The 26340-nt window shown below is 40.8% G+C and overlaps 1 protein-coding gene across 2 annotated transcripts; it reads left to right on the top strand.

Moving 5' to 3' along the window:
- Positions 1-329: 329 nt before the first annotated feature.
- On the top strand, positions 330-13110 carry LOC101882607 (uncharacterized). Of its 2 annotated transcripts, XM_073948888.1 has the most exons (4): positions 330-380; positions 1507-1635; positions 9512-10388; positions 12701-13110. In XM_073948888.1, exons 2-3 carry the CDS (start codon positions 1551-1553, stop codon positions 10351-10353), a joined length of 927 nt encoding a protein of 308 aa, XP_073804989.1. In that variant the 5' UTR covers positions 330-380; positions 1507-1550; the 3' UTR covers positions 10354-10388; positions 12701-13110. The 2 variants fall into 2 exon arrangements, with proteins under 2 accessions (XP_073804989.1, XP_005174450.1); XM_005174393.5 differs by having other exon boundaries at positions 9512-13110.
- Positions 13111-26340: the final 13230 nt, after the last annotated feature.

The raw sequence follows: 26340 nt of genomic DNA, 5'->3' as shown, positions 1-26340 counted from the left end.
TACCTCTAAAACTAACGAGTTCAAGGAAAGACTATGTGTTTGTATCTTGAATTCCTTTTACACAAAGTAAAAACTGACTTGTAATACTAAACCATTAGTTCAAAAAACATCTCCGCAAACATTCTGGAGGAATATGAACATTTAACATTTAAAACAATTTATTAAATAATACATTTATTTATTTCTCCAAATTTAATCTCAATCTGAAAATATGTAGTGGGATTTGTGTTAATTATTTAGCTTAAGCCATTATTTATTCATTGTCTTGTTTGCCTGTATGAAATTCTATCCGAATTAAAACTAATGAAAGACTTTTATTTTGGTGTGGCAGTGACGTCATAAGGCTGCGCCGCTCTCCCGTGTTTGGGATTCAACAGCAGGTTTGTTTTGCAAGCTTTCAAAGGGTGTAAATCGAAAAAAACGACGTGAAGTTAACGATAGTGTTTACACGTTTTGCTAAATTGGTAATTTGTCATCGACTGTTGCATTGCCAAACATTAAATAACATCTGAGACTAACTGAAGCTGACCTGACAACAACAACACTAAAGTTACTGGTATTTATAAACAGCAGCGAATTTATCAAATCTGATTATAACGTTAGTATTTAATGCTGTTTAATAAAGTAACTGGGTCATGACAAAAACATTATTTGTTACACTACCTGCAACATTTTAGCTAGTGTTTAATTATCCACCATCATGTTATTGCCTAAACCCTGTTGAGATTGTGAAAACAAGTGAAGTGTTGTTTCTGCTGTTATTCTCCTCAGAGTTAGAACATCACATATTAAAAGTGTTATTAATATAAATTAGATCAAATTAAGTAATTAGTAAAGTGTGTGTTCTGCAACATTGTGTTAAATATTGTAGTACAGAATACACTCAGGATTTCGTTTTTTCTAGAGATACAATTTATTTGTTGCTGAACGTTATCAACATTTTTTTTTACTTGTATTGAATTACATTATTTGACTGGCTTTAACCGAGATGGAGAAAAAGTTAGTTTTATATTCGCACATTCAGGCTTTCCCCTTAATAATATCATTTCAGAAAAGTATTATTTGCAAGCTCTAAAAAATATTAGCAGCCAATAAATAACATTGAAAGTACAACATGTTGTTTTCAAGTCATATTTACATGTGATTTTTAGACCCTATATTCAAATTTTCATAGTAGATAATACAGGGAACGTTATTATTGTTATTATTAATTTACTAACTATTATTATTATCTAATTTTACACTATTTGATTTATATATATATATATATATATTCTATTTTATTAAAATAGGCCTGCAAGTAAACAAAATTAAGTAATGACATAATATAAGCTTTAAAGTTCAAACAAGCTGCAAAAATCACCAAAACAAAACACATTTGCAATATTTCCTTAAGTAGTGTTTCTGTATGTTTACAATTCAGAAATGCATCACTGATTGCCGCATCTGCTGTGTGACTCCCTTAATTCTCTTACCTGAGCTCTTTCTGTTGATTATTCTCCTCAGAAAAAACTCCCGCTGAAGCGACTAACCTCCACGCTATTTTAAAGATGGCGTTAATTAAAGAGGAGAGCGAAGACCTAAAGATTGATGAAACATTCACAGTCAAACAGGAAGATCCAGAGGAACAAACAGGTTGGTTTTCATTCTCAAAGATCAGCTCATTCGATCCTCATTCAGATCTACGCAAATGAAGGAGGTTGTTTAAGAGTGAAATTAATAATTAGAATTAAAGTGATTTGATTGGACATGGAGACTCACATGGACAGACATGTTGAAACACAAAATCACTGATGTATTTACGTGAGCCTGAAGAGATGTTACTTCCGATTGGGCAGAACGTTTTAAAAATATCATTATAAAATTCATCTATTTTACTACCAAACTTAAATATGTGAACATACACGTTATGGATGCCCCTAAATATTGAAGATGTTCCTTTAGGGAATTTCCTTGAAAAAACAAAACACTGATGTCCCTTAAGCCTGGTTTATACGTCTGCGTCAAGTGACCGGCGTAACCTACGGCGCATGCAATGCGCGTGGCTGTGCATTTATACTTCTGCGCACTGTCTCTGTTGGTCTGCATTAACACTTCCGAAACGCTAGTTGGCAGTGAGGTGTAAATGTTCCTCTGTGTCGAGTTTCTTCGCTGGTGTTTTGCTTTCCCTGAACACTTCCGGGATGTACAAGTGGCTCAAACTCGCTCATTTTGAGGCAGGAACAGGCGGACGTGCAACAACTTTAACTATGAGGTAAACACAAAACAAAACTTTCCATCCGGAGCTCCTTCATGGGACTCCACACTTGTAAACAATCGCTCCATCAGGGTCGCACCATTCACGCGGCTCTCGGTCCCGCCCAGACTCGTCAGCGATACCAAGCCGACCAATCACAGAGCTTACGCTACGCGTCCTTGCGACGTGTAGTTACATTTTTTGAGAGGTGCACGTCAGCGACGGCCACGGCGAAGGGCTATGCGTCAGCGCCGTAGCATACGCCTGCGTTTGACGCAGAAGTATAAATCAGCCTTTAAGGTGCAGTAGGTGATCTGTCAAAATGCTATCCATTAGCATAATATCTTTGAAAACACAGTCCCACCGCTGCCATCCAAAGGCACGCCTCCTGATATCATGAACGCGCGCCTATTATGAACAACCCACTAGATCAGGGGTGTCAAACGAACGGCCCGCGGGCTGGATTAGGCCCACAAACTAAATTTAATAAATAAATGAAACAAATTTAATGCGGCCCTCGAAATGATTTTGAAATTTATTCAATAAAATATACTGCTGTTCCAATTGTGTCCACTGGATGGCGCAATAGCGAACTTAATTTCATCCCATCCAGAACCCTGAATCAGCGTCAGTATGACAGCCATCTCAGAGAGAAAGACCTCATACGTATTTTCGTGTCCGTCCAAGAAAACGAAAACATTCGCGATCGATTAACCAAATCTTCTCTCGCTCTGCGCGTTTCCTGTTGCTGGTTTTGTGTGCGCGCAATCTGTCACACAGAAGCTGTCACATGCTCTGCAGATTCACTGAGACGCGCCTTTTCCGCCAAAATGCATCCGACCGTAGTTTCTGAATCTCCTAAAATGTCCAGAATTCAGGTTTTACATTCGCATTCTAAAGTTGCCGTTATTTGTATGCGTTTTGCATTAGCATTTCGCAGCTGACTGCGCGCGCACAGCCGCGAGAGAAACATCAAATGATTAATCATTTAACAAACGATTCAGATAAACTATGACATCTAGAATGGCGTAGAATATTTGTACACCATCAGAAATGGTTAATCAACTAATTTGCTAATTAATTAATACATTTTTATTCTATTATTTGTTTTAATTGTTTGCAATAATGGCTGTTTTTATTTTTTTTCTGATATTTATTTCTCATTTGCTGACAATTTTTTTAATTTAATGATGCTAATTTATTACATACTTTATATATATCTAAAATGCTTTGACAATACTGTATATGTCATTCCAATATAGCAACTTGAGAGAGAGCAGAGCACCCTTTACCTGTCAGTGGGTGCACATGGCTCCTAAATAGCATAAAAGAGAAATAGTGGATTTCTATTATTTCAACAGCCTTTTTAAAATAACTTTAACCCATTGAAAAGAAAAGGTGTTTAACAGTGTCATAATAATTAAAAATCAAGTTAAAAATCACATTATTTTTTGTTTGTTACATGTAGTTGACCATTTAATGTGCTGTTGGAAAAAGGTGTTGCTACCACTGCAAGTATACCTGTGGGAAGCCCGGCACACTGAGGTGATCTCACGAGGAAACTGTTTTCCGTTTTGTCAGTTTACTGGCTATTTTGTACGAGTTCAGTCCCCCTCCCCAACCCCTCGGGATCCGGCCCACCTGAGAAAAGATTTTATACCATGCGGCCCCTGACCTAAAATGAGTTTGACACCCCTGCACTACATCATGACATTCGCCAGTTAGAAAACTTTATAGTACTTTATAATACTACAATTCCAAACTAAAAACTGTATCTTATTTAGCACGTTTTCAGTTGTGTAGCAAGCAAAACTTGTCTTAATGTGCACTATTTCATGCACGTAAGATCGCTGGTCTTACTCTCTCATGCGCTTTGTCCTAAGCTGACTACTTAGTGGTTGGCAGCTGTACTCTATTGTCTACAACAGAGGAGTCCACCTCCGCCCTGGAAGGCTGGTGTCCTGCAGACCTTAGATCCAACACACTTGCGTGGAGGTTTTTAGAAAGCCTAATCATGCCACGGTTACACTTGCATGGCGATGCGAAAAGGGGCGGGATTAAACATGACGATTAGACATTTAAAAAGCGAAAGATTGGTTCATATTTAAATTTATGTCCAGAGAGGTCATGGTTTGATCTTTGATTAGTCTCACACAGTCATGTGATGCGATTTCTCAGGTCAGAGTTCACCAAGCTTGAACTTTGCAAAGCAGCGAACTGCGAAACTTGATGCACTAGCTTGACGCATTCGCATGCGTATAAATGGGAGTCTATGGGGCGAAAAGTCAAGTGTGACTGTCGCTTAAGAGCTTGATTAGCTAGGTATGTCTGATCGGGGTTGGAACTAAACTTTGCTGGACACCGGCCCTCCAGGACCAAATTTGAGCACTCCTATTCTACAGGGAACCATCCCTAGTGCCTGCAACAACACAAGGGAACAAGATTTTTAAAAACAGTTGACACAGGATACCATGATATTAAAATGATGGCATGCAGCACAATGAACCACGATTGTTGTCTTCATGCGATAAACAGCCAAGGAGAACAGGATCTGCTGTATGTCCTCCATTGTTGTTTATGGTGGCGTTCACATGTCGTCTTTTGGAAATGCTTCCTCTTTCTGTTTGTGCACTTTTGCCATGCTTTGACATTTGTAATGATGGACTTGAGTGTGCTAAAGACGTGAAACGTGAACGGTTCAGTTGGCTTCCTTCTTCGAACAAGAATGACGTTGAATGCAACTTTCTGGTGTACACCATTACCTAGTGAAAGCTTAATCAGGGTGACCTTTAAACCATGCTGTACTGATCTGCTTAGTAGAAATGAGGCATACAATAGTTTTTCTTGGATCTCCTTTAGAAATGTGAGGTGTGGATTCTTATTAATTAGTGGATTAGGTAATTCTTCCAGAGATTTTTACACAAGTTGTGAGAAAGGACACTGACATTCAGCATTCAAATGTACCCTGTAAATCAGGAGTGTCAAACTTAGTTCCTGGAAGGCTGCAGCCCTGCAGAGTTTAGTTCCATCCCTGCTTCAGCCCACCTATCTCAAGAGGAGGAGCAAAGGAGGTAGACCTGTGAGAGAGTTGAGTTTCCTGACCGCCTGGTGGAGGAAACTGTCCTTGAGCCTACTGGTTCTTGCCCAGAGACTCTCAGTTTCCTCCCTCATGGCAGCAGGCTGAAGTAGCTGTGGGATGGGTCACCTGCAATCCAGATTGCTTTTCAGGTAAGACAATGATGTCTTAGAGGGCAGTGAGAATTAATTCAGTGATCCTCTCAGCTGTTGTCGGCTGCAGAGTCTTCCGTCATGATGCCAGGCAGGCTCCGTACCACATGGTGATGGAGCAGGTCAGGATGCTCTCGATGGCACCTCTGTCGATTCTGGAAGGTGGGGCTCTTGCTCTCTTCAGTTTGCGGTGGAAGTAGAGGTGTTATTGAGCTTTTCTGGTAAGGGATGCAGTGTTGTGGTTCCAAGACACGTCTTCGGAGATGTGCACTTCCAGGAACTTGGTGCTACTCACTCTTTCTTCTGCAGCACCATTGATGGTTAGTGTAGCCTCCTGGGTGTGTGCTCTCCTAAAGTTCAAAACAATCTCCTTCATCTCCTCTACATTCAGGTGGAGATTGTTGACCTTGCACCAAGAAGCTAGCCTGCTCACCTCACTCCAGTAGGTTGTCTCATCATTATTGTTAATGAGACACACCACAGTCATGTCGTCCATGAATTTAAGGAAGAGGTTGGTGCCGGATGTTGGAGTACAGTCTTGAGTCAGCAGGTATCAAACAAGCCTGAAGGACTCGATTAGTTTGATCAGGTGTGTTTAATTATGGTTGGAACTAAACTGTCCAGAGTTGCGGCCCTCCAGCGATTTGAGTTTGACACCTGTGGTCTGAATGATCAACATCCTTTATGTTTGCTTACAGGGCTGTATGATACTGAAAGAGGCTGTTTCACAGTAAAAAGGCCTTGCTTATATTTGTGACACAAATAACAGATCTTATGATTGTTCTGTTCTATGGTTATAGAGCAAAATTATGAATTTGTAGATATTCATCTTCACTGTAATAAATAATTCAACAAAAATAACTGAAACCTCTTAAATATGCCATGTGGTGTAGTAATTTTGTCCATCGCTGTAAGCACAATTTCACTACAAACCCTTACTACAAATCGGTGTTCCAACTCAGTTCCTGGAGGGCTGCAGCTCTGTACAGTTAAGTTCTCTAATGCTGTGTTCACACCAGACGCGGAATGCACAGATAAATCACGATATTGGCACGTAAATAGACGCGTGAACATTTAAGTTGCTCGCGTTCATCCAAGCGTCAAATTCTGCTTCATTTGCACGTCAAACTTGCTTCTTTTGCACATCAAATTCACTTCACAACAGACGCTGATTTGCGTGATTGGCAAGCAATCTGTATGCCCGGTGACTGTAGCTTCGTTGCTAAATGGCTAGCATGGATTTTATTGAGAAAATAACTTGTTATCTGCTTTATCAAGGCTGAAAAACAGCGTCGATTCATTTGGAGCCGTGTCTGAGCCCACTAGATCCTTTCAGAGGTGCACCCAGCTCTGTGAGCTCATCAACTCCTCCAGAAACTGAACCTGGATGACAGAAGCTTTCAGCGGTGCGTCTGACTGAGCCGAGCACAGTTTGATGAACTGTTGTTGGTGTAGGCTGGAGGATTTTTCCCCGGGACATCAACAGCAGGTGCTACGTCATAATCACGCCTCAACAAGAGCAAGCTCCTGTTGGAATATCTTTCTCTATTCCATACGTGTTCAATTCAAACTCAGGAGAAATTGTTCAATGCTTAAAAGATAAGTAATTTATTGAATACAAATGAATATTTCGATGTTCAGAGCTGTGGGCATACGGCAAGATAGTCTAGCCGTTATACAATGCTAACCGTGTCTCTGTCAGCTTTTCGGCACCATCTCTAGTTCCTCTTTTCTGCACAGAACAACAAGACCAGTTAAATGCACATGCTTAGAGACCTACATAGGCTCCAATACTTTTTCACAGGAAATCAGAGGCGAGAGACACATGTTATTCATTATTGCCTCATTAATATGCAAAATACATATTCTCAAAGGCCAGTTTTGGTCGGCATATAATTTCACAGAACATACAAAATATAGTAAAGAATATAAAAAAATATATATAGTAAAGAATGACTGTAAGGTAAATGGTTTAAGGCAAAGCATACACAGCATACTAATAGAGAATCAAGAATAACTCTGAGAAATAAAAAAAAGAATTATATTTTCTACACTCCTGATTGGTTAATGCGGCGCGAATGTCCGCTTAAGTTCAGATTTTCGAACTTGAGCAATTGGCGCTCAATTTGCGTGTAACGCGTCATTCAAGCTATTCACACCATTCGTGTGTGTCGCGCCGCAGGATGTCTATTTGCTTCTTTGCATTGACTTAAGATGTAAATCACTCGGGCTTGATGCTTCTTCCGCATCTGGTGTGAACGCAGCATAATAGTTCTCTTCTCTTTATTTATCTAACCAACTCTAATTAAGCACTCCTTATTGTCTAACTAAGTGCTTCAGGCTTGTTTGAAACCTACAGGCAAGTGTGTTAAAACAGGGTTGAAACTAAATTGTAGGGCTGCGGCCCTTTAAAGGGCCATGAAACCCCCTCGTTTCAGCAGGGTGTTTTCACACCTCTACTATGGAAAAAGTCAGAAAAGTGGACGTGTCCAGCTCTGTTTAGGGGGGAGTGTCGGAGGAAGAAAAGTGGGATGGTGTGGCAGTGTCTATTTGGGCACGTGCAAGTTTCAGAGTCAAAATACACACACACACACACAGTAGAAAGTGATGGTGTTTAACCTACATGGACATCTGTAGTCGAATTATTTGCCAAATTATTAAATGGTGGACTTTAACTGCAGTTTGGCTCTTTCATTCAGGGAATTCATTCATGCCCCTCGCGACAAACTAGATATTTGATTCGAGGAACTGCTCTAAGCGTGTATTTTTCATGCAATGTTTGATACCGCACGGCGAATGAGAGAAAAAAAACCTCCGCATTTCCCGGAAACTTAGATGCACACGGCAGGTAGCGTCAGAAAGCCACGTGTTTTATTCCGGTCACTAAATGCGGTGAAAATCCTACACGAGGTTAAAGTTTGGTTGTGGTGCTAACATGTTTACACTCGGTTCAATAGTTAACTTAGTTCAATACAAACAAACTGAATAAACAAAGAGCACTGGTTGCTCACTTACCAAATCTGTAGAGACAGGACAATCACCAGCAACTAGAGGCGCGTCTTTATTAAGAGGAGACTACAAGCGAATCCGGATCTCAGCGTTTATAGATGAGAACAGCTCTCAGGTAAACAATAATCCTCCTTAGACACGCAAGTTATTGTTGTCGCGTACACTGTTAATCCACGCGTGACTCCAGCTGAGCAGAGAGAAAATGAAAACAAAACGTAACGGCAGCAAACTATAAAAGCAACACTTCACGCTTGTTTTGCCAACACAACGTGGTGTGAGTGTCGTGTAAACACTGTGACAGTAATGAATATTAATGAAGTTGCACAATAGAGCGCGCTGATTGGTTTGAACCAAGCTTTACTCATGCATTAATGCATCACACTGTAAGACGTAATAAGACTCACTCTGGCACAGACGCCCAGTCTGCACGCTGGAATACACGATATTATGTCATGACCGTGACGCAGCTTCAAAAATTCGTTTCAAACCCGAAGTACGAATTAGCTTGAAATAACGCAAAAACAACCAATTTACACTTTTTAGTGAAATATAGGTGTCCTAATAGTGTTTTTAGCAGTGTGGGACACATATACGACTGTCAACAGCTCAAAAAATGTGTTTTGGTGTTTCGTGACCCTTTAAGATCTGAGTTTGACACCCCTGGTATAGCAATACCATAAGTTTATTCTGGTTACCAAGTCACAGTTGTTAAGCTCAGTTTCTGGAGGGCCGCAGCTCTGCACAGTTTAGTTCCAACCCTAATTAAACACAGTTGGTTAAACTAATCGAGTCCTTCAGGGTTGTTTGAAACTTAAAGCTAAGTGTGTTGAAGCAGGGTTGGAACTAAACTCTGCAGGGCAGTGGTCCTCCAGAAGGTTTGACACCCCTTGTTTAAGTAAAAACAACATGTTTATTTTTTCTGTGGTTAAATGTTGTACATTAGTCCTTGATCTAGCATCCTTTTGGTGTTTTATGGCTGAAAACTTTGATGCTGGTTTTCATGTTAGTTGTTTGTGACTAGTGTTCTTTTGTCTTTAGACGTGTTGGTGCTAAAACAAGAGCAAGAGCTGAAGGAAATAGAAGAGAAAGACCAGTCATTACATACGGAAGATAAATACACCCCAAATGAAGAGACTTCATTACTTAACAATCCTAAGGAAACCAAACTTAAACATTATCATTGTCAACACTGTGGGAAGATTTACAGGAAAAAAACAAGCTTTACCATCCACATGAGAGTTCACACCGGAGAGAGACCTTTTACCTGCCAACAGTGTGGAAAAGCTTTCAGACAAAAGTCAAACCTCGCTGGTCACATCAGACTTCACACCGGAGAGAAACCTTACAAATGCCAACACTGTGGAAAGGGTTTTCCTCAAAAACATGATCTTAACAATCACACGAGAATTCACACCGGAGAGAAACCTTTCACATGCCAACAATGCGGAATGAGTTTCCGTATAAAACAGAAATTATGTTGTCACATGAGAGTTCACACCGGAGAGAAACCGTACACCTGCCGTCAGTGCGGGAAGAGCTTCGCTCGAAATTCAACGCTTAGTCACCACACGAGAGTGCACACCGGAGAGAAGCCTTTCACCTGCGAACAGTGCGGAAAGAGTTTTTCCTATAAACATAGGCTTAAAATCCACATGAGAGTTCACACCGGAGAGAGGCCTTACAAATGCTCAGTGTGTGACAAGAGTTTCATTCAGAAACTGAATCTTGACATTCACACGAGAGTTCACACTGGAGAGAAACCGTTCATATGCTCGCAATGTGGACACTCTTTCACTCAAAAAGGAAGTCTTGATTTCCACATTAAAAGTATTCACGGCGCCGGTCGGAAACAAAAAACCAAAGTCCAACGCAAGACCTAAGTGGTTTCGGCTTATCCCAGGGGTGTCCAAACTTGGTCCTGGAGGGCCGGTGTCCTGCATAGTTTAGCTCCAACTTCCTTCAACGCACCTCTCTGGAAGTGTCTAGTATTCCTAGAAAGAGACTGATTACCTGTGTTGGAACTCACTGGCATATTGCAGAGCTAAAAACCTGTCCGAATCGGAAATCTCAGCCATTTAGAATTGGCTCAAGGGCTTATACCAGGGGTCACCAATTTCGGTCCTGAAAGAGCTCCAACAGGTCTTCTAGTATATCTAGTTAGAGCTTAATAAGCTGGTTCATGTCTGTTTTTTTATTTAATTTTTTTGATAAGTATATTTATTGACAATATACATAACATTGTGTAGAATGTGGAATTACAAGGAATATCAGGACTTTTTTTTTTTAACAATTAGCAAAGACAAATAATAATGACAAAAAATAAATAAATAAATTTAAAAAATAAAAAATACAAGTACACCCCCCCATCCATACAAGGTATAATTGTCACAAATGTTGTCACTCATTGTGATGTTACGTAAGAAAGTTGCAATGGTTGATGATAATAATAAATAAAAACAGTAATGTCCAGAATGATGCACAAATAAGTTACATTTACATACATTATAAAACATTAAATTAGAAACAATAAGAGACAGTAAAAACAACAACAAGAAACACTAGCAAACCTAACAACTAGGGATGTAACGGTATCAGAATTTCACGGTACGGTAATACCTCGGTATTAATGTCACGGTACGGTATTTATTGAATAATTTACAGGAAAAAACAAAACTTATGAAAATACTCCAAAAAAGTGCCAAAAGTGTCAATGACATACAAATTAGCCATCTATCTGTAAGCTTTGAAACAGGAACTTCAATTTTAATAACAAAAAATATTAAACCATGTAAAAAAAATAAAGTTTCAATTTAGTATTGTTGAAAACTCATCACATTCAACATTTAATCACTCACTCACTTAGATAGAGATGGGTTTAAAGGAAAATTATCATATAAATATGATCTGGTAAAAGCTGGTATCTCTGGGTATTTACAATGTCCCCTGCAACAGAAAAAACCCCTCTCATTTGGGACTGAGGTTTCTGGGACAAGAGAGATATGACTTGGCCCAGGTTGACAGCAGTGGGTAACGTTGTGCATTGTCTTTCCCCCACTTGAGAAGACAAACCATGAGTAAGATAGAGATCTCACGTCTGCATCAATCTGAACAGTGTGCTGTGTTTCTGCAGTCCCCATGACTGATTATTAGTCGTATTCCCCAACTTGCAGGCACGTGCACACACAGTGCTCAACCTGTACAGTGCACATGCCCTTTTTAGTCTTGGATAGAAAGTTCCCTTCCAAAATGATCAAAAGTGCCCCCGCGACGCGACAGACCCTCCGTCCCGCTTCACAGTATGCGCGCGACAACACAGCTGATCAGAACGCGCGCGACAACACAGCTGATAAGAACTCGCGCGACAACACAGCTGATAAGAACTCGCGCGACAACACAGCTGATCAGAACACGCGCAACAACACCGCTATTTAGTACGCGCGCGACAACACAGCTGATAAGAACTCGCGCGACAACACAGCTGATCAGAACACGCGCAACAACACCGCTATTTAGTACGCGCGCGACAACACAGCTGATAAGAACTCGCGCGACAACACAGCTGATCAGAACACGCGCAACAACACCACTATTCAGTACGCGCGCGGCGACAACACCCGCTTTAGGGTTTTCCAGCTCTTTTTCATCCCCGCTTCTAGCAGCACACTCCATTTCCGCATTACTGGATCTGTAGCGACAACAGACCGCAATGGATTATGGCCAAGCATGGGCTGATGGGAATTGTAGTTTTCGCTACCTCCCGTTCGCTTCATTCGCCTGAGCAAATTTTCTCAGAAGACCTATTGTTTTACCGAGTCATGCGACTACGGTAATATCGAAAAAAATTTATATTGCGGTATGACGGTATTTACAATACCGTTACATCCCTACTAACAACCGTTATGTGAAATAATGTTATTAAAGTCTAACAGAGGTAATGTGTCCAGAAATGGTCCCCAAATATAATCAAAGTCAGTAGGCTTTTGTTGACAGAATACAATATTTTCTCAGGAGTACTATAAGATACGAGCTCATTGATCCAGTGTTTTTTCTCAAGGGGGTTCTCAGATTTCCTTTTTTAAAGTATGCAATTTTTAGCTGCAGTGATTGCAAGCAAAATAAAATAGCTGCTGTGGTAGGTCAACGGAAGTGAACTGATATCACCTAATATAGAAATTTTAGGATCTTGGTTCAGGTCTGTTTGATTAGGGCTGGAGCTAAACTCTCCAGGACAGAGTTTAGACACCCCTGCTGCAGGTGCTCCCGTTTCTCCCACAGTCCAAACACCTGCGCTATAGGTGAATTGGGTAAATACAATTGGTCGTAGTGTACTACTGTGTGTGAATGCAAGAGTGTATGGGTGTTTTCCAGTACTCGGTTGCAGCTGGAAGGGCATCTGCTGCATAAAACATGTCGGAATAGTTGACGGTTCATTCCGCTGTGGTGAAAAATTCTGATATGGAAACTCCTACAAATGCAGAGTCAATAAGGGCAGGTGTAAATAAAAATGGCTACGCATTTTAGCGCTACTTGTGCACTGGAAATGTTAAGTCAATTCTTACAGTGTTTTTACAACTATTAAATTAGTTAATCTGTCCCCGAGTGTTTAACATAGTTAATAAAGCTGTGTTTGTATCACACACTGTGGTTGTGTTTATAACTGGCGTCTCTAATAATCATGCCCAGATTACTGTACTGTTGTACTGTAAGAAGGTTGTTAAACTGATAATTGATCAACTGATTCCTGCATCTACACACTGAATGTTATTTAAAAGAGGAGTTTAGGTAAACATACTATCATATATTCTGAAAATATAATAGGCAACAATTAATTAACCACATTATTTAATAGTGCAAACACTGTGGTATACTTATAATGACTTAAATCAATAAATATTACCACTAAAATTAACGAGTTCAAGAAAAGACCATGCGTTTGTTATCAATTTGTATCCGTAATGCCTTTTGCACGAAGTAAAATCTGATTCGTAATACTGTAAACCATTAGTTGAAGAAACATTTCAGCAAACATTGTTGAGAAATATTAATCTTTAACAATAAATAATTTAATAATATATTTATTTATTTCTCCAAATTTAAGTTTTGATTAATCTGAAAATATGTAATTGGATTTGTATAAATTATTTCAATTTCGCCAATATTTATTCATTGTCTTCTTGTTTGCCTGTGTGGAATTCTATCCGAATTAAAATGATGATGGAGACTTTTATTTTGGTGTGGTAGTATGACGTCACAAGGCTGCGCCGCTCTCATGTGTTTGGGATTCAACAGCAGGTTTGTTTTGCAAGCTTTCAAAGTGTATACATCGATAAAAACTACGTAAAGTTAATGATAACGTTTATATGTTTTGCTAAAATAGTAATTTGTCATCGACTGTTGCATTGCGAAACATTAAATGACATCCGAGACTAACTGAAGCTGAACTGACAACAACAACACTAAAGTTACTGGTATTTATAAACAGCAGCTGATTGAACAAATCTCTGAAATTAACTTTAGTTTTTAACGCTGTTTATTAAAGCAAATGAGTCATGACAAAAACATTATTTATTTATTAATACACCTTCATCTTACACTTTTTTGCCTAAAGTCTGTTAATAATATTCAACAAGTGAAGTGTAGTTCATGCGGTTGTTCTCCTGACAACATCACATATTAAAAGTACATTATTTAAAAAAAAATCAGATTAAATATAACAATTAGTGACATGTTTGTTCCGCAACATTATAGGTGTGTTAAATATTATTGTAGTACAGAATACACTCAGGATTTAATCTGCATAAGCAGATTTTTTTGCTGTAGATATTGCACAGCGTTATTAATTTTATTTATTCTTTTAACTTATATTGAATGACATTATTTTACTGTCTTTAACTGAGACTGATTGTCTTACCTGAGCTCTTCTTGTCGATTATTCTCCTCCTTAACGCATAGAAAAACTCCTGTTGAAGCGACTGATCTGAACACGGCTATAAAGATGGCATTTATTAAAGAGGAGAGTGAAGATGTGAAGATTGAAGAAACATTCACAGTCAAACATGAAGATCCAGAGGAACAATCAGGTTGGTTTTCTTCTACAGCAGGGGTTGCCAACCCTGTTCCTGGAGAGCCACCTTCCTGCAGATTTCAGTTGCTACCCATATCAAACACACCTGAACCAATTAATAAACTAATTTCACGTGGCCGCCATTTTCAAAAGCGAAATCGAGGCTGCGGTGGGAAGAAACTCGGAAGTATCATTGGGAGTTACATGGGAATGTTTTGTAACTGGCTATATATCTTATCAGCGAAGATAAAGCGACACAAATTTATAATTTCTCCGCCTTCCGGGTGACCCGAAGGTCCGTTCTGAATGAATGGTGAATGTAAAAAGGGATATCAGAGCTCATTTTCAGCTAAGTTAAGGGAAATGGCACCAGTTAGCTAACGTTTTCTTTCCCAAAACCACGTTTTAGATGCCATTAATCAAACTCAAGTTAATAAACTGATTCTTTCACTATATTAGACTCGTCACGATACTGAATTAAAAGAAAGACCGGCACTTTCGCGCTAACATTTAAGGCACTGTTGATGGCTTTCCTAAAACAGCGCTGATTTGCCATTGTGTTCACGTGTTCAACAGAAATGATTGTGATTGGCCGAGAAGGTCGTCAGTTCACCCACCGATGTATACTGAGCACAAACACAGACGAGCCGAGCGATCTGCTTGATGACTCGACTGATCTTGACGGCTGCTTCGCGCTCCAGTCCGTGTGTCTGTGCTTGCACTGAGTGAAGAGCGGTAAACTGAGCGCAAACCAAACACAGATACCGTGAAGCCGTGAAACATCAGTCGAGTCATCCGCGCTCAGCAGCGCTTCCATGTTAGCGGGAAAAAGCCAGGTTTAAAACTTCAGTACCGGGACAACACTATCACAGACAACACGAGGATGTGCTGCAGAGGACTGCAGTGTTTTAGCGCTCACCGGGTTACATAGGCTGAAGCAGGAAAGCGTCCTCATGGTGTTTAACTGGTGCCATGAGCTGAAGCTTAGGACACTTAAGCGCATCACTGAGATTGTGATCTTGTTTGATGCTAAATTGCTTTTAATTGTTTAAAATAAACTTACTGAATAATATTAAAGTGATGGTTACACCATTTCTGCATTTTGAAATCTCAGCAACAGCTGGAGGTTTGTAGTACACGGCATGTTACTGCAATGTTTACAGTGCTGGTCCTATACTTCCGGGTTTCCTCCCACCGCAGCCTCGCTTTGGTTCTGTAAAATGGCGGCCGCGTGAAATAAACGTATTAGGACCTGAACACCACGTGATAATTACAGGCAGGTATGTTTGATATGGGTTGCAACTGAAATCTGCAGGAAGGTGGCTCTCCAGGAAGAGAGTTGGCCACCCTTGTTCTACCGTTTGAGGACTTCTATCATAAGAAATCCCTTTTGAATAATAAGTATTTACACATTTGGCTCTGTAAGGAGCACAGCAGGATTACAACAATCTGACTGTATTTAATCAGAATCAGAAAGAGCTTTATTGCCAGGTGTGTTCACACATTTGAGGAATTTGTTTACGTGACAGAGCTTCTACAGTGCAACAGAATTACAGAGACAGGACAAAAAAAAACCCATAATAAATATATTTTAAAAACAAGTAAGTAGTGAATGCAAATATACACATTGACAAGTGTATGTACAGGTGTATTACTATATACAATTGTCACACAACCAGCGATCGCTTTCCAGAGATCGCTGGTTCTCACACGAACTCTCAGGACTACATTTCCGCATTCCCCAGGACTACACATTCATACATGCACTGCTCCCAGACACGCACGCCTGCTCATTCATCTATCCTGATTGCAATCACCAGCTGAACCTTGTCACAGACTGATATCACTCCATTCATAAGCCACTCTTTCACGCTTCCAGTTTGCCGAGTTGTGTTTGCATCATTACAACGCGTTTCCCTGTCTTGTTTTCTCCGTGTTAGACCTTAGCCTTGTCACCCTTGTTCTCTAGTTTAGCCGCCTGACTTTCGACCTTTTGCCTGTTTATCGTTGCCGGCAGCTAGCTCTCTGCAACTCTCACATGGCCGCCCACTGAAGCTAAGCAGGGCTGCGCCCGGTCAGTACCTGGATGGGAGACCACATGGGAAAGCTAGGTTGCTGCCGGAAGTGGTGTTAGTGAGGCCAGCAGGGGGCGCCCAACCTGCGGTCTGTGTGGGTCCTAATGCCCCAGTATAGTGACGGGGACGCTAAACTGCTCAGTGAGCGCCGTCTTTCGGATGAGACGTTAAACCGAGGTCCCGACTCTCTGTGGTCGTTAAAAATCCCAGGATGTCCTTCGAAAAGAGTAGGGGTTTAACCCCGGCATCCAGGCCAAATCTGCCCACTGGCCTTTGTCCATCATGGCCTCCTAACCATCCCCATATTCCAATTGGCTTCATCGCTGTCTCCTCTCCACCAATCAGCTGGTGTGTGGTGTGCGGTCTGGCGCAAAATGGCTGCCGTCTTGTCATCCAGGTGGATGCTGCACACTGGTGGTGGATGAGGAGATCCCCCCATTGTGTGTAAAGCGCTTTGAGTGCCCAGAAAAGCGCTATATAAATGTAAGGAATTATTATTATTATCGTTCATGATTCTGGACTGTCTATAGATACCCGTTTGCACCTGATGACCACTGCTTGCCTGACATTGAATAAACCTGCATATTGGATCTTACCTTCTGTTGTGAGTGTCACTCCCCCCAGTCGTTACAACAATGTTAACTGTGTTGCTGTTATGTGCAAATTGGCATGTAAAGTGTGTTGTAAAATAAGTGTACATGTGTATAAAAGTGTGTGGCAAGTAGTGATGTTGGTTCCACGATTAGTATTATCAAGTTGTAGGGATAGTTTACAGTTCGACCCAAAGAATGACCAGTCTGGTAGATGAAGAAGAGCCGGAGTCAGAGATTTAAATAAATAAATCAAGTTTACTGAAGATAGTTTGCAGTTACATCAACAGAAGCCAGCTTCAACACTCGCAATGAGTTCCTAGACCGCTCTGCTTACAATCACTAATCAATAACAATTATACTCTCACATAACGTCATTAACTGCGTCACACATACAGGTGTTCTAACCTGATTGGTTAAAACACAGATAGACTAGGAAAATTTCCACGTGGGGTTTGTGCGTATATTCTGAACAATATCTTAAGCATAAACGTCAGACATCCCTTAGACTGATTAGAGCTGACTCCAGACCTGTGAAACGGATCTACAATCAAATAGAACACACACACTTAAAGTATAATCTGTTTCTTATCCAAGGCTGAGTGTATTCTCAGCCGTCTTTATCAAAACTGGTTAAAAACCGGTAGAATCTACATTCAGGCAGTTGTAATATCCTTACTACACAAAGTCTATCTTGAATAAAAAATGGAATCACTTTTAAAATAATTAACCGTAAAAACAGTAAAATCACTTTTAGACATTTTAGATAGTATTAACTCGTAGAAATAACAATAGAAACAGTTGCTTCCAGTCCTCAGCCCTCAGTTCCACTCAAGGTCTCTGTGACCTCTGACCTAGTATCATGAGCTCAAGAAGTTTGTTATTTCAGATATAGACACGCTGCGAGCGCAAGCAAGAAAGCGAAACCGCTCTCGCTTCATACTGGGTCGTAAAAAACTACGAGGCACAGGGTAGATTCTGCTCTACTCCATGGCTTTGAGGCTGTTTATTAAGATGACGACTAGGTTTGTTTGAGCCTGGATCGACCATGGCTCGTTATTATATGTATATATAATTCCGCTGTAATCTCGCTGTAATTTTTCATTCTGGCTTGTTGTGTAAGCGAATGACGTATCTCTGTAAACCAATAGCGTTCAGCTGACCTAGTTTGCTGGCTCCTGAAAATAGGTATAAAGAGACAGGCAAATGCACTGAACATTCTTATATTAAGCAATGTGTTAACTTATTCATTAATTAAAATCAATTCAAAGTTAAATACTGAGAAACAGGATGTTGAAAAGGATAAACGTTGGTCCATGAGGAGACCGATTGGAAAGCAGAAATCCGAATCCTTTAAAGTGTTCATGAGATGGATTGCCTGAGGGAGGAAACTGTTTCTGTGTCGGGTTGTTCTGGTGCGCAGTGCTCTGTAGCGTCGACCAGAATGTAAAAGTTCAAAGAGGCAGTGTGCTGGGTGTGAGGGGTCCAGAGTGGTTTTGGCAGCTCTTCTGCTCGCTCTGGATAAGTACAGTTCTTGGATAGTAGGGAGGGTTGTACCAGAGATTCACTCAGCAGTCCGAACTATTCGACGTAGTCTTCGGAGATTGGATTTGGTAGCTGAGCTAAACCAGACAGTTATTGACGTGCAGATGACTGATTCAATGATGGAAATGTTGAACTGTTTCAGCAGCTCCTTTGGGAGGTTGAACTTCCTCAGTTGACGAAGGAAGTACAGCCTTTGTTGAGCTTTTTTGACAATGGAGTCAATGTGAGTGTCCCACTTCAGGTCCTGAGAGATGTGCTGCCCAGGAACCTGGATGACTCCACTGCTGCCACAATGCTGTCCATGATGCTCAGGGGGGTTTTCCTGCAGTCCACTATCATCTCCACTGTTTTGAGCGTGTTGAGCTCCAGGTTGTTGTAACTGCACCAGACAGCCAACTCCTCAACTTCATGTCTGTAAGCAGACTCGTCACCACCCTGAATGAGTCAGATAAGTGTGGTGTCGTGTACAAACTTCAGGATCTTAACTGAGGAGTCCTTTGTAGTTCAGTTGTAACGGAGGCCAGCTAGTAAGTTCTGTGCAGGTAAACCTCACTCCTCTGAACCGTAAAGGTGCTCAAGCAACAGACGCTAGAGCCCATGGTCTTTAGCCTCCTTGTTAGAGCAACCGACTCCCATGAGGAAGGTCGCCGGTTCGAAACCAGCTCGGAGCGGGTTGGGTGGTGTAGGACCGGTGTACAGGGAGAAGAGCAGTGGGGGGAGGACACACCCCTGAGGGGCACTAGTGCTGATTGTGTGGGTACTGGATAAGAATTTTCCCAGCTTCACCAGCTGCTGCCTATCCATTAGGACGCTGTTGATTCACTGACAAACAGAGGTGGACACAGAGAGTTAATTTGGCCAGAAGTAGTTTTGGGATGAGAGTGTTAAAAGCCGAGATGAAGAAAAAAAATAAAAAAGACACTGACGTATGCAAAAGAAATTATTTCTTGATTCTGTACTGTTGGTCTGAAACTGCAGCAACTGATTCTATATTGAGAATGAGATTTGAGACACTCATCTGGAAATTAGGTTACTTTGAGTCAGAGGGGGTGTCAGGCATGTTAAATAGTAAGTAATTTGTGGGCAAGTTCTTACTGGAGATGCGAACCATTCCACACTATGCAGTTCAGTTTGGTGAACTGGTTCAACCGATTCATTTAGAAGATCGGTTTGTGAATTGCCCACCACTTATGCAAACATTATTGATGAGCTAGGCAAAAACAAAGTTGATAAGCCAAGTTCTTCTGTCAAAAATAGTTCCTACACGCCAACAGCTTTTTGTATCATAGCTGAAGCCCGACCAACCGCCCACAACATAGGTCTTGCCATAGCAGCATCATGGGGAAAGCCATGCAACACACCTGAACACCTACACTATGAAAACAAACACCAGGAGATGAAACTAGCGGACAAAAGAACAAAATTGGCTAGTTTTTTTCTCATTATTAAAGATAGCATATGCTAACATTGTTTTAATTTATGTTTAGCCAACAGAAATCTGTTAAAAAATCTGTTAAATCTCCAATGATAACCTTGGATAAAAATCAGTTAAAATCTCAAAGTTAAAATCTAAGACTAGACGGGACATTTGACAGCTAAAGATAAAGTGTTGTCCACATTAGCCGTTATTTTCAGCCTGAAGATGGCAAACGAGAAGTCATTGCAGGTGTTCGACCAGCAGAGCAGATCAGTATTTGTATCTCCTTGCGCAGATACCTTATGAGAGGTGTGGCCGCTCAGAGAGTCCCTTATGACTCGTTTCCACTGACTGGTACCATAAGGTCAACTTTATCAGGCTTGCGTTTCCACTACCAAGGGTACCCTTTTGGTGGGCGTGGTGTATGACAGAAAGTTTCAGTCACATCATTCTCGCTCGAGGAAATGTCTACAATAAAGTTGGTCGCTCACAGATCACATGAAAAGCAGTTCTCACAAAACAGAGGCTTTACACACATAAATACTTCTGTATACATGTTTATTACTAACTTTTCTATGAACAGGATTTGATTATAACTGCAGATCAATGACAGTGCAAAATAGCCTACTGTAACATCTGCGATTATATAAAATGAATAAATGAACATATATGAACACATACAGACCCTTACAGTCTCTGATATGTTACCAATTACAAAAAAACTACACACAGCAGACATTTAGTTCTTATTTAGGTTCAAAACAACACAAAGTATAGCCTACAGTCAGTGAAAACCTCTCATCTGTGTCTGTAATCTTCAGTAGTACGTGTAGCCTCTGTTAGAGAGTCATTCCATCAATTCCAACTCATAATAGTCCAAAAGATGATGATAAAAATTAAAACAAGACAGTTTGTTCACGTTTGCTGAAGAAATAATGTGCTTTTTTTCCTCGCTTCACTCTCGCGTTTGTCAGTATCTGACAGGATCTGGTTCCAAAGCACGTCAATAATCAAGCGCACGCTATTATCATCAGCTCAAGAAGTTTGTTATGTCATATATAGACACGCGGCGAGCGCAAGCAAGAAAGCGAAACCACTCTCGCTTCATACTGGCTCGTAAAAGGCACAGGGTAGATTCTGCTCTACTCCATGGCTTTGTGGCTGTTCATCAAGACGACGGCAAGGTTTGTTTGAGCACGGACCGACCATTGCTCGTTATTGTGGCGAGGGGGCGTGGCCGAGAGCCGTGGGAACGGAGTGAGGCCACCACGTAAGTGGATACACCTGCGGTGCGCACCTGCCTCGGATCCCACGGAAGGAGCTCTGGACCATAAAAGCAGGAACTATGGCAGAGGAAGCCGAGAGAGGACCAGGCCCGAACATATTTTACTTTTGCTTTCAGTTTGACGGCAGTCTCCGTGAGGAGCTGCCGTCCGTTTGTTTTGGTTTAGACGGCAGTCTCCGTGAGGAGCTGCCGTTCATATTATTAATAAATATTTTAAACTACGTCGGATCTCCGCCTCCTTCTTCCCAGCGGCCAAAGGGCCGTAAACTTTATTACAGTCATTATGTGTATATTTAATTCCGCTGTAATCTCTTGCTGTGTATTATAAACATGGCGGCTCTTTTGTTTTCATTCTGGCTTGTTGCGTATGCGAATGACGAATCTCTGTAAACCAATAGCATTCAGCTGCGCGTCTAGCTCCGCCTTTTGGTACCCTTTCTCATGTTTGGTACCCTTGCGAAAGGGTGCCGAAAAAGTAGTACGGTTCGGTTCTGTACGCCTTTTGATAGTGGAAACGGCCATAAAAGCGTACCAAGCCAAACTGTACCGTACCACTCAGTGGAAACGGTCCATTAGGTCTGCAGTGGTCTGTCACTGTAATTGGTTTGTAGCTTGTCACTAACTTTATGCCCCGTTTCCATTGAGTGGTACAGTTCGGTATGCTTTTATGGCCGTTTCCACGTAGCTGAACACTATCGGTTTACAAAGATATGTCACCAGCGTGTCCACAAGCAGGAGAATGAAAACAAAGGAAGCGCCATTTTCAAACACACAGCCGAGACATTGCATTGTAACAATGGTTACAATTAGTAAAAGCCATGGTCGAGCCGAGCTCAAAAAACCTTGCTGTCATCATGATGAACAGCCACAAAGCCAAGAAGAAGTGCAGAATCTGCCCTGTAATTGTTTACAAGGCCGTCTAAAATCGTGAGCGGTTTCACTTTTTCCAGAGAGCTTGCGAGCGTGTCTATATTTGAAATAACAAACTTCTTGAGCTGATGATAATAACGTGTGTGTGATTATTGAAGCGCTTCTGATGCCCGATCCTTTCAGAAAAGGACAAACGCGAGAGTGAATCGCGAAAAAACAAAGGAGCAAATGATTCCTTCAGCAACCTACACATGAACAAACAGCCATGTTTAACTATTCTCATCACCTTTATAATGAACTCGGAATGACGGAAATACTTTCTCACAACAGGTTACATGTGGTTGTGAAGATTACAGATACAGATGAGAGGTTTGCACTGACTGTTGCGTGTTGTTTTTGAACCCAAATAAGGACTAAATGTATGCTGTGTGTAGTTTTTCTGTAATTGGTAACATATCGGAGACTGTAAAGCCGCCATTGCACACGACATTTGGACACGACTGTCGGAATACACGGATTTCTCAGTGTTGTCGTGCACCATGGAAGAGAAGCTGATTCTCGTGGTGTCCGAAATAAAGTGTCTTTATTCTCTATGCGTTCACTATGATTGAATGAATACAAGAAACTCATAGACCTCTAAAACGTTTGGAGAGAATGTGGAGACTCATTTATGAATATTAATGTTTTTTTTAATATGGACTTTTTAAAATAAAAAATACCAAAAAAAAAAACTACTATTTGTCAGCCTTGTAAAACTGGAATACATCAGTCAGATCCAGTCAGCCGGTCGCATACGCTCTAGTCGCAGGTGTTCAAGTATTTTAACGTATCCACAGCTCAAATCGAATCTGAATTTTTAGCATACGGAAATGATCGAAACTCCACGCAGCTCCCGGACTACTCTCCATTGGAAATGAATGACTTCCGGTCTGTCGCTTGTCGTATGCCGTGGAAAGGCAGCTTAAGGGGCTGTATGTGTTCATATGTCGCTTTTTTTTGTATATAATTGCAGACGTTACAGTAGACGTTACATTATGTTCATAGAAAGGTTATTAATGAACATTTATAAACAAGTATTTTTGTGTATAAAGCAAGCTTTACTGTAGACATTTATTCGAGCGAGAATGACGTCGACTGAAACTTTCTGTCGTACACCACGCCCACCAAAAGAGTAACATTGGTACCCTTTTGGCACTGGAAGTAGAAGCCTGACCTGTACCAACCCGTACCGTACTGTAACTCTCAGTGGAACAGGCCATTAGTGGTTCAAAGTCGGTCAGCCCTCAGGGGCCACTTCTGGCCTGGGTCTCCAAGGTTTTGCCTGTTGGCAAGTGGCTCCTCTGTATATGTGACCTAGTGCATGGGTGTCTCTCAGCTGTTAAACATTAAATATGTTTGATTGTTTAAAAAGGATACTCACTAAGGTTCACAGCTAAACACAGCTAACATGCTTTTTTGTGGTGAGAGGCACCTTTTAATAAAATGGCTTTCTATTGACAGTGTTTTGCAGGCTGCTTATGCACCTTGTTTTTTCTGCAGTTGTAAAAAGTAAACTCTGCGTGGAAAAGCATCTGATGCCATACACTCCAGCGCCAAGACGCTTGATGCAGTTGTAGCCTAGCAACAGAAAAAGCGCAGCACACCGCACTTTAATAAAGTCAACAAAAAGGCAGTCTGCCGCACCTTCTGTTTTCAGGGTGTTTGACGTGATCGCACTTTAATACAGACGTTTTAGCACACAAACTTGTATTGAACAGGCTGAGCTTCACGGTCAGGTCTCTGTCATGTTTATGCCTCCATATGTTCCTCCAGGAACAGGATTGAGGAAGATTGCATTACGTAAATATTCTCCATTCTATTCTATTCCGTATCTCATGGTTCATAAGATGTATCAGCCGCCCTGTTCACATATTCTGTAATCTTTTTCTTGGTCCTCAGTGTAGACCCTTCTTTCCACTGTGGCTCCCTCTCTTCTAACATCCTCTTCTTTTTACAGAATCTGTAGTTACATGGCAAACGCCATAGAGTTTTGCTGCAGATCTTATAAACTTTCCCAGATCTTTTACATAGGGATGCACTGAAACCATTTTTTTTTGGATCCGATCCCGATACCCAAATTCTGAGTATGGATCGATACAGATCCTCATACTGTGCCAATTTTTAATTTTTTCATTTATTTTTACCTAATACGGTTTCTATAGTTCTGGTGCTTAAAAAAATATTTATACAGACCTATAGGCCTACTTTGATAGATGGCACAATCTAAGTACTAACATGATGCTTGCTATAAACTATAGGCTACATTGTTTGAGCATTCGTTCTCTGATCTGTTGTGGTCAAGCTTATGTTTCCTTTTTAATATTAGGACTTTCCTTTGAAATCTGTACTTGGCTTCCACTATTGACCCTAATCGTTGGTAAAATAACCTGCCTTTTAGCAAAGCGTGATATTTTTTCTGCAGGTTTGAAGCAGACTAAACTATATCTTTTAACATTAATTTATCTTTTTGAAACTAATTTCGTTTGGTAAAAATTGTTGGTTATTTTAATGTATTTTTTGTTGGTCAGTTATGCACAAAATAAACAAGAATATTTGAGGTGAAGTTCAAAATAGAGGTCTGCATTCAGTCGCGGGACCCGACCAGATTTCTGCAGCGCGGGAATAAATTTCCGAATAAACCCCGGGAGCGGTCGGTAACAGGTTTAATTTGGGATGGGAGCGGGCAGTCTAGCAATATCACTCCCGAGCGAGCGAGCACGCAAATGTAACATTATGTGTGTGACTGAAACAGCGCAATGCTGTGTTTAGCTTGTTTGTTTGTTGCTGTGTGTGTGTGTGTGTTAGAGCTGCACAATTAATCATTAAAAGATTGCGATCTGGATTCGACCCCCTAGACGATCTTAATCCAGCATTTCTACGATTCTGCCAATCATATTTTAAGTTCAGGAGAGAAGCAAAGGCAGCTGGACGAGTTATTTCATTGTTTCACATACGTTGCTCAGTGGCATGGACACCTCCAAATGATGTTGAATGAGTCACATAATGTATTTATAAGGTATATTTCACCTAAAAATGTCATTTTTGTCTACATATAACGATGCTTTCACGGCCGGGAAATCACACGTGAAGTGAGCTGCTGACCGTGAGCTGTTATCACAGATGCGCGCGCGTCTATTTTAGTGAACAGAACCTGCATATGTTGCGAGTAACAGGTAATACAGTTGTAAGTAATATTCAACTTGTGGCACAGCATAATCGTTTGGGAGCCTCGCGCCAAGCACTTAGCAGTCAAAATGAAACCGAAAGTGTGCACTTCATTTAAACGAACATATCATATTTTAGAGTTATGATTACGACAAGCATTTTAAATGTTTTTTCTGTCATAGCGAACACACAGTTGTGCATGAAAATAAATGTTTACAGTGTCAGTATAACTACTCTAGCCTATATATTGTTGAATATAATCTGATAATGGCAAATGTCTGATTTTACCAGCGAATAAAATTGTCTAATATGACAGATTGCAAGCATATATCTCAAACATAATAATTCAACATCAGAATTATTATAAGTAGAATAGAATTATTTATAAAAACCAGTAGACCTACACATAATATTATTATCGATGTTGTGCCATATCTTTGTTTTTACCATACCTTTATTTTACAAATACAGAATCGTGAGAAAATCGTGATCTTAATTTTGAGCAAAATTTGAGCGCGATTCTCATTTTAGCCAGAATCGTGCAGCTCTATAGTGTGTGTGTGTGCGCGCACGCGAATGAGAGAGAGAGAGAAAAGAGAGAAAGCTTTGTGTGTGTGTGTGCTTGGTGCTTGTGTGTGTGTGTTTATACAGACAGCTTGTTATAGGCTGTCTGGACTCTGTATAGCTGGGTGGATTTCGATTTTGTTCTCCCCCTGCTCTTTAGCGGGATCGGGCGCGGTTTAAACGGATCCCTAATCCGGGATCGGGCGGGTAGAAAACGGGGCAGGTCGGGCAGCGGGCAACAAATGCTGAATAT

This window comes from Danio rerio, chromosome 4 (assembly GCF_049306965.1).
Source record: "Danio rerio strain Tuebingen ecotype United States chromosome 4, GRCz12tu, whole genome shotgun sequence".
Classification (NCBI taxonomy): Eukaryota; Metazoa; Chordata; class Actinopteri; order Cypriniformes; family Danionidae; genus Danio; species Danio rerio.
Note: the sequence above shows the minus strand (reverse complement) of the source record. Positions and strands in the feature narration are given on the sequence as shown.

Bases quoted from the DNA above. Each gene is read 5' to 3' on its own strand.
- LOC101882607 (XM_073948888.1), top strand. From the start codon at position 1,551: ATGGCGTTAATTAAAGAGGAGAGCGAAGACCTAAAGATTGATGAAACA. The intron at 1,636-9,511 runs GTTGGTTTTCAT...TTTTGTCTTTAG, and splicing joins AGATCCAGAGGAACAAACAG to ACGTGTTGGTGCTAAAACAA.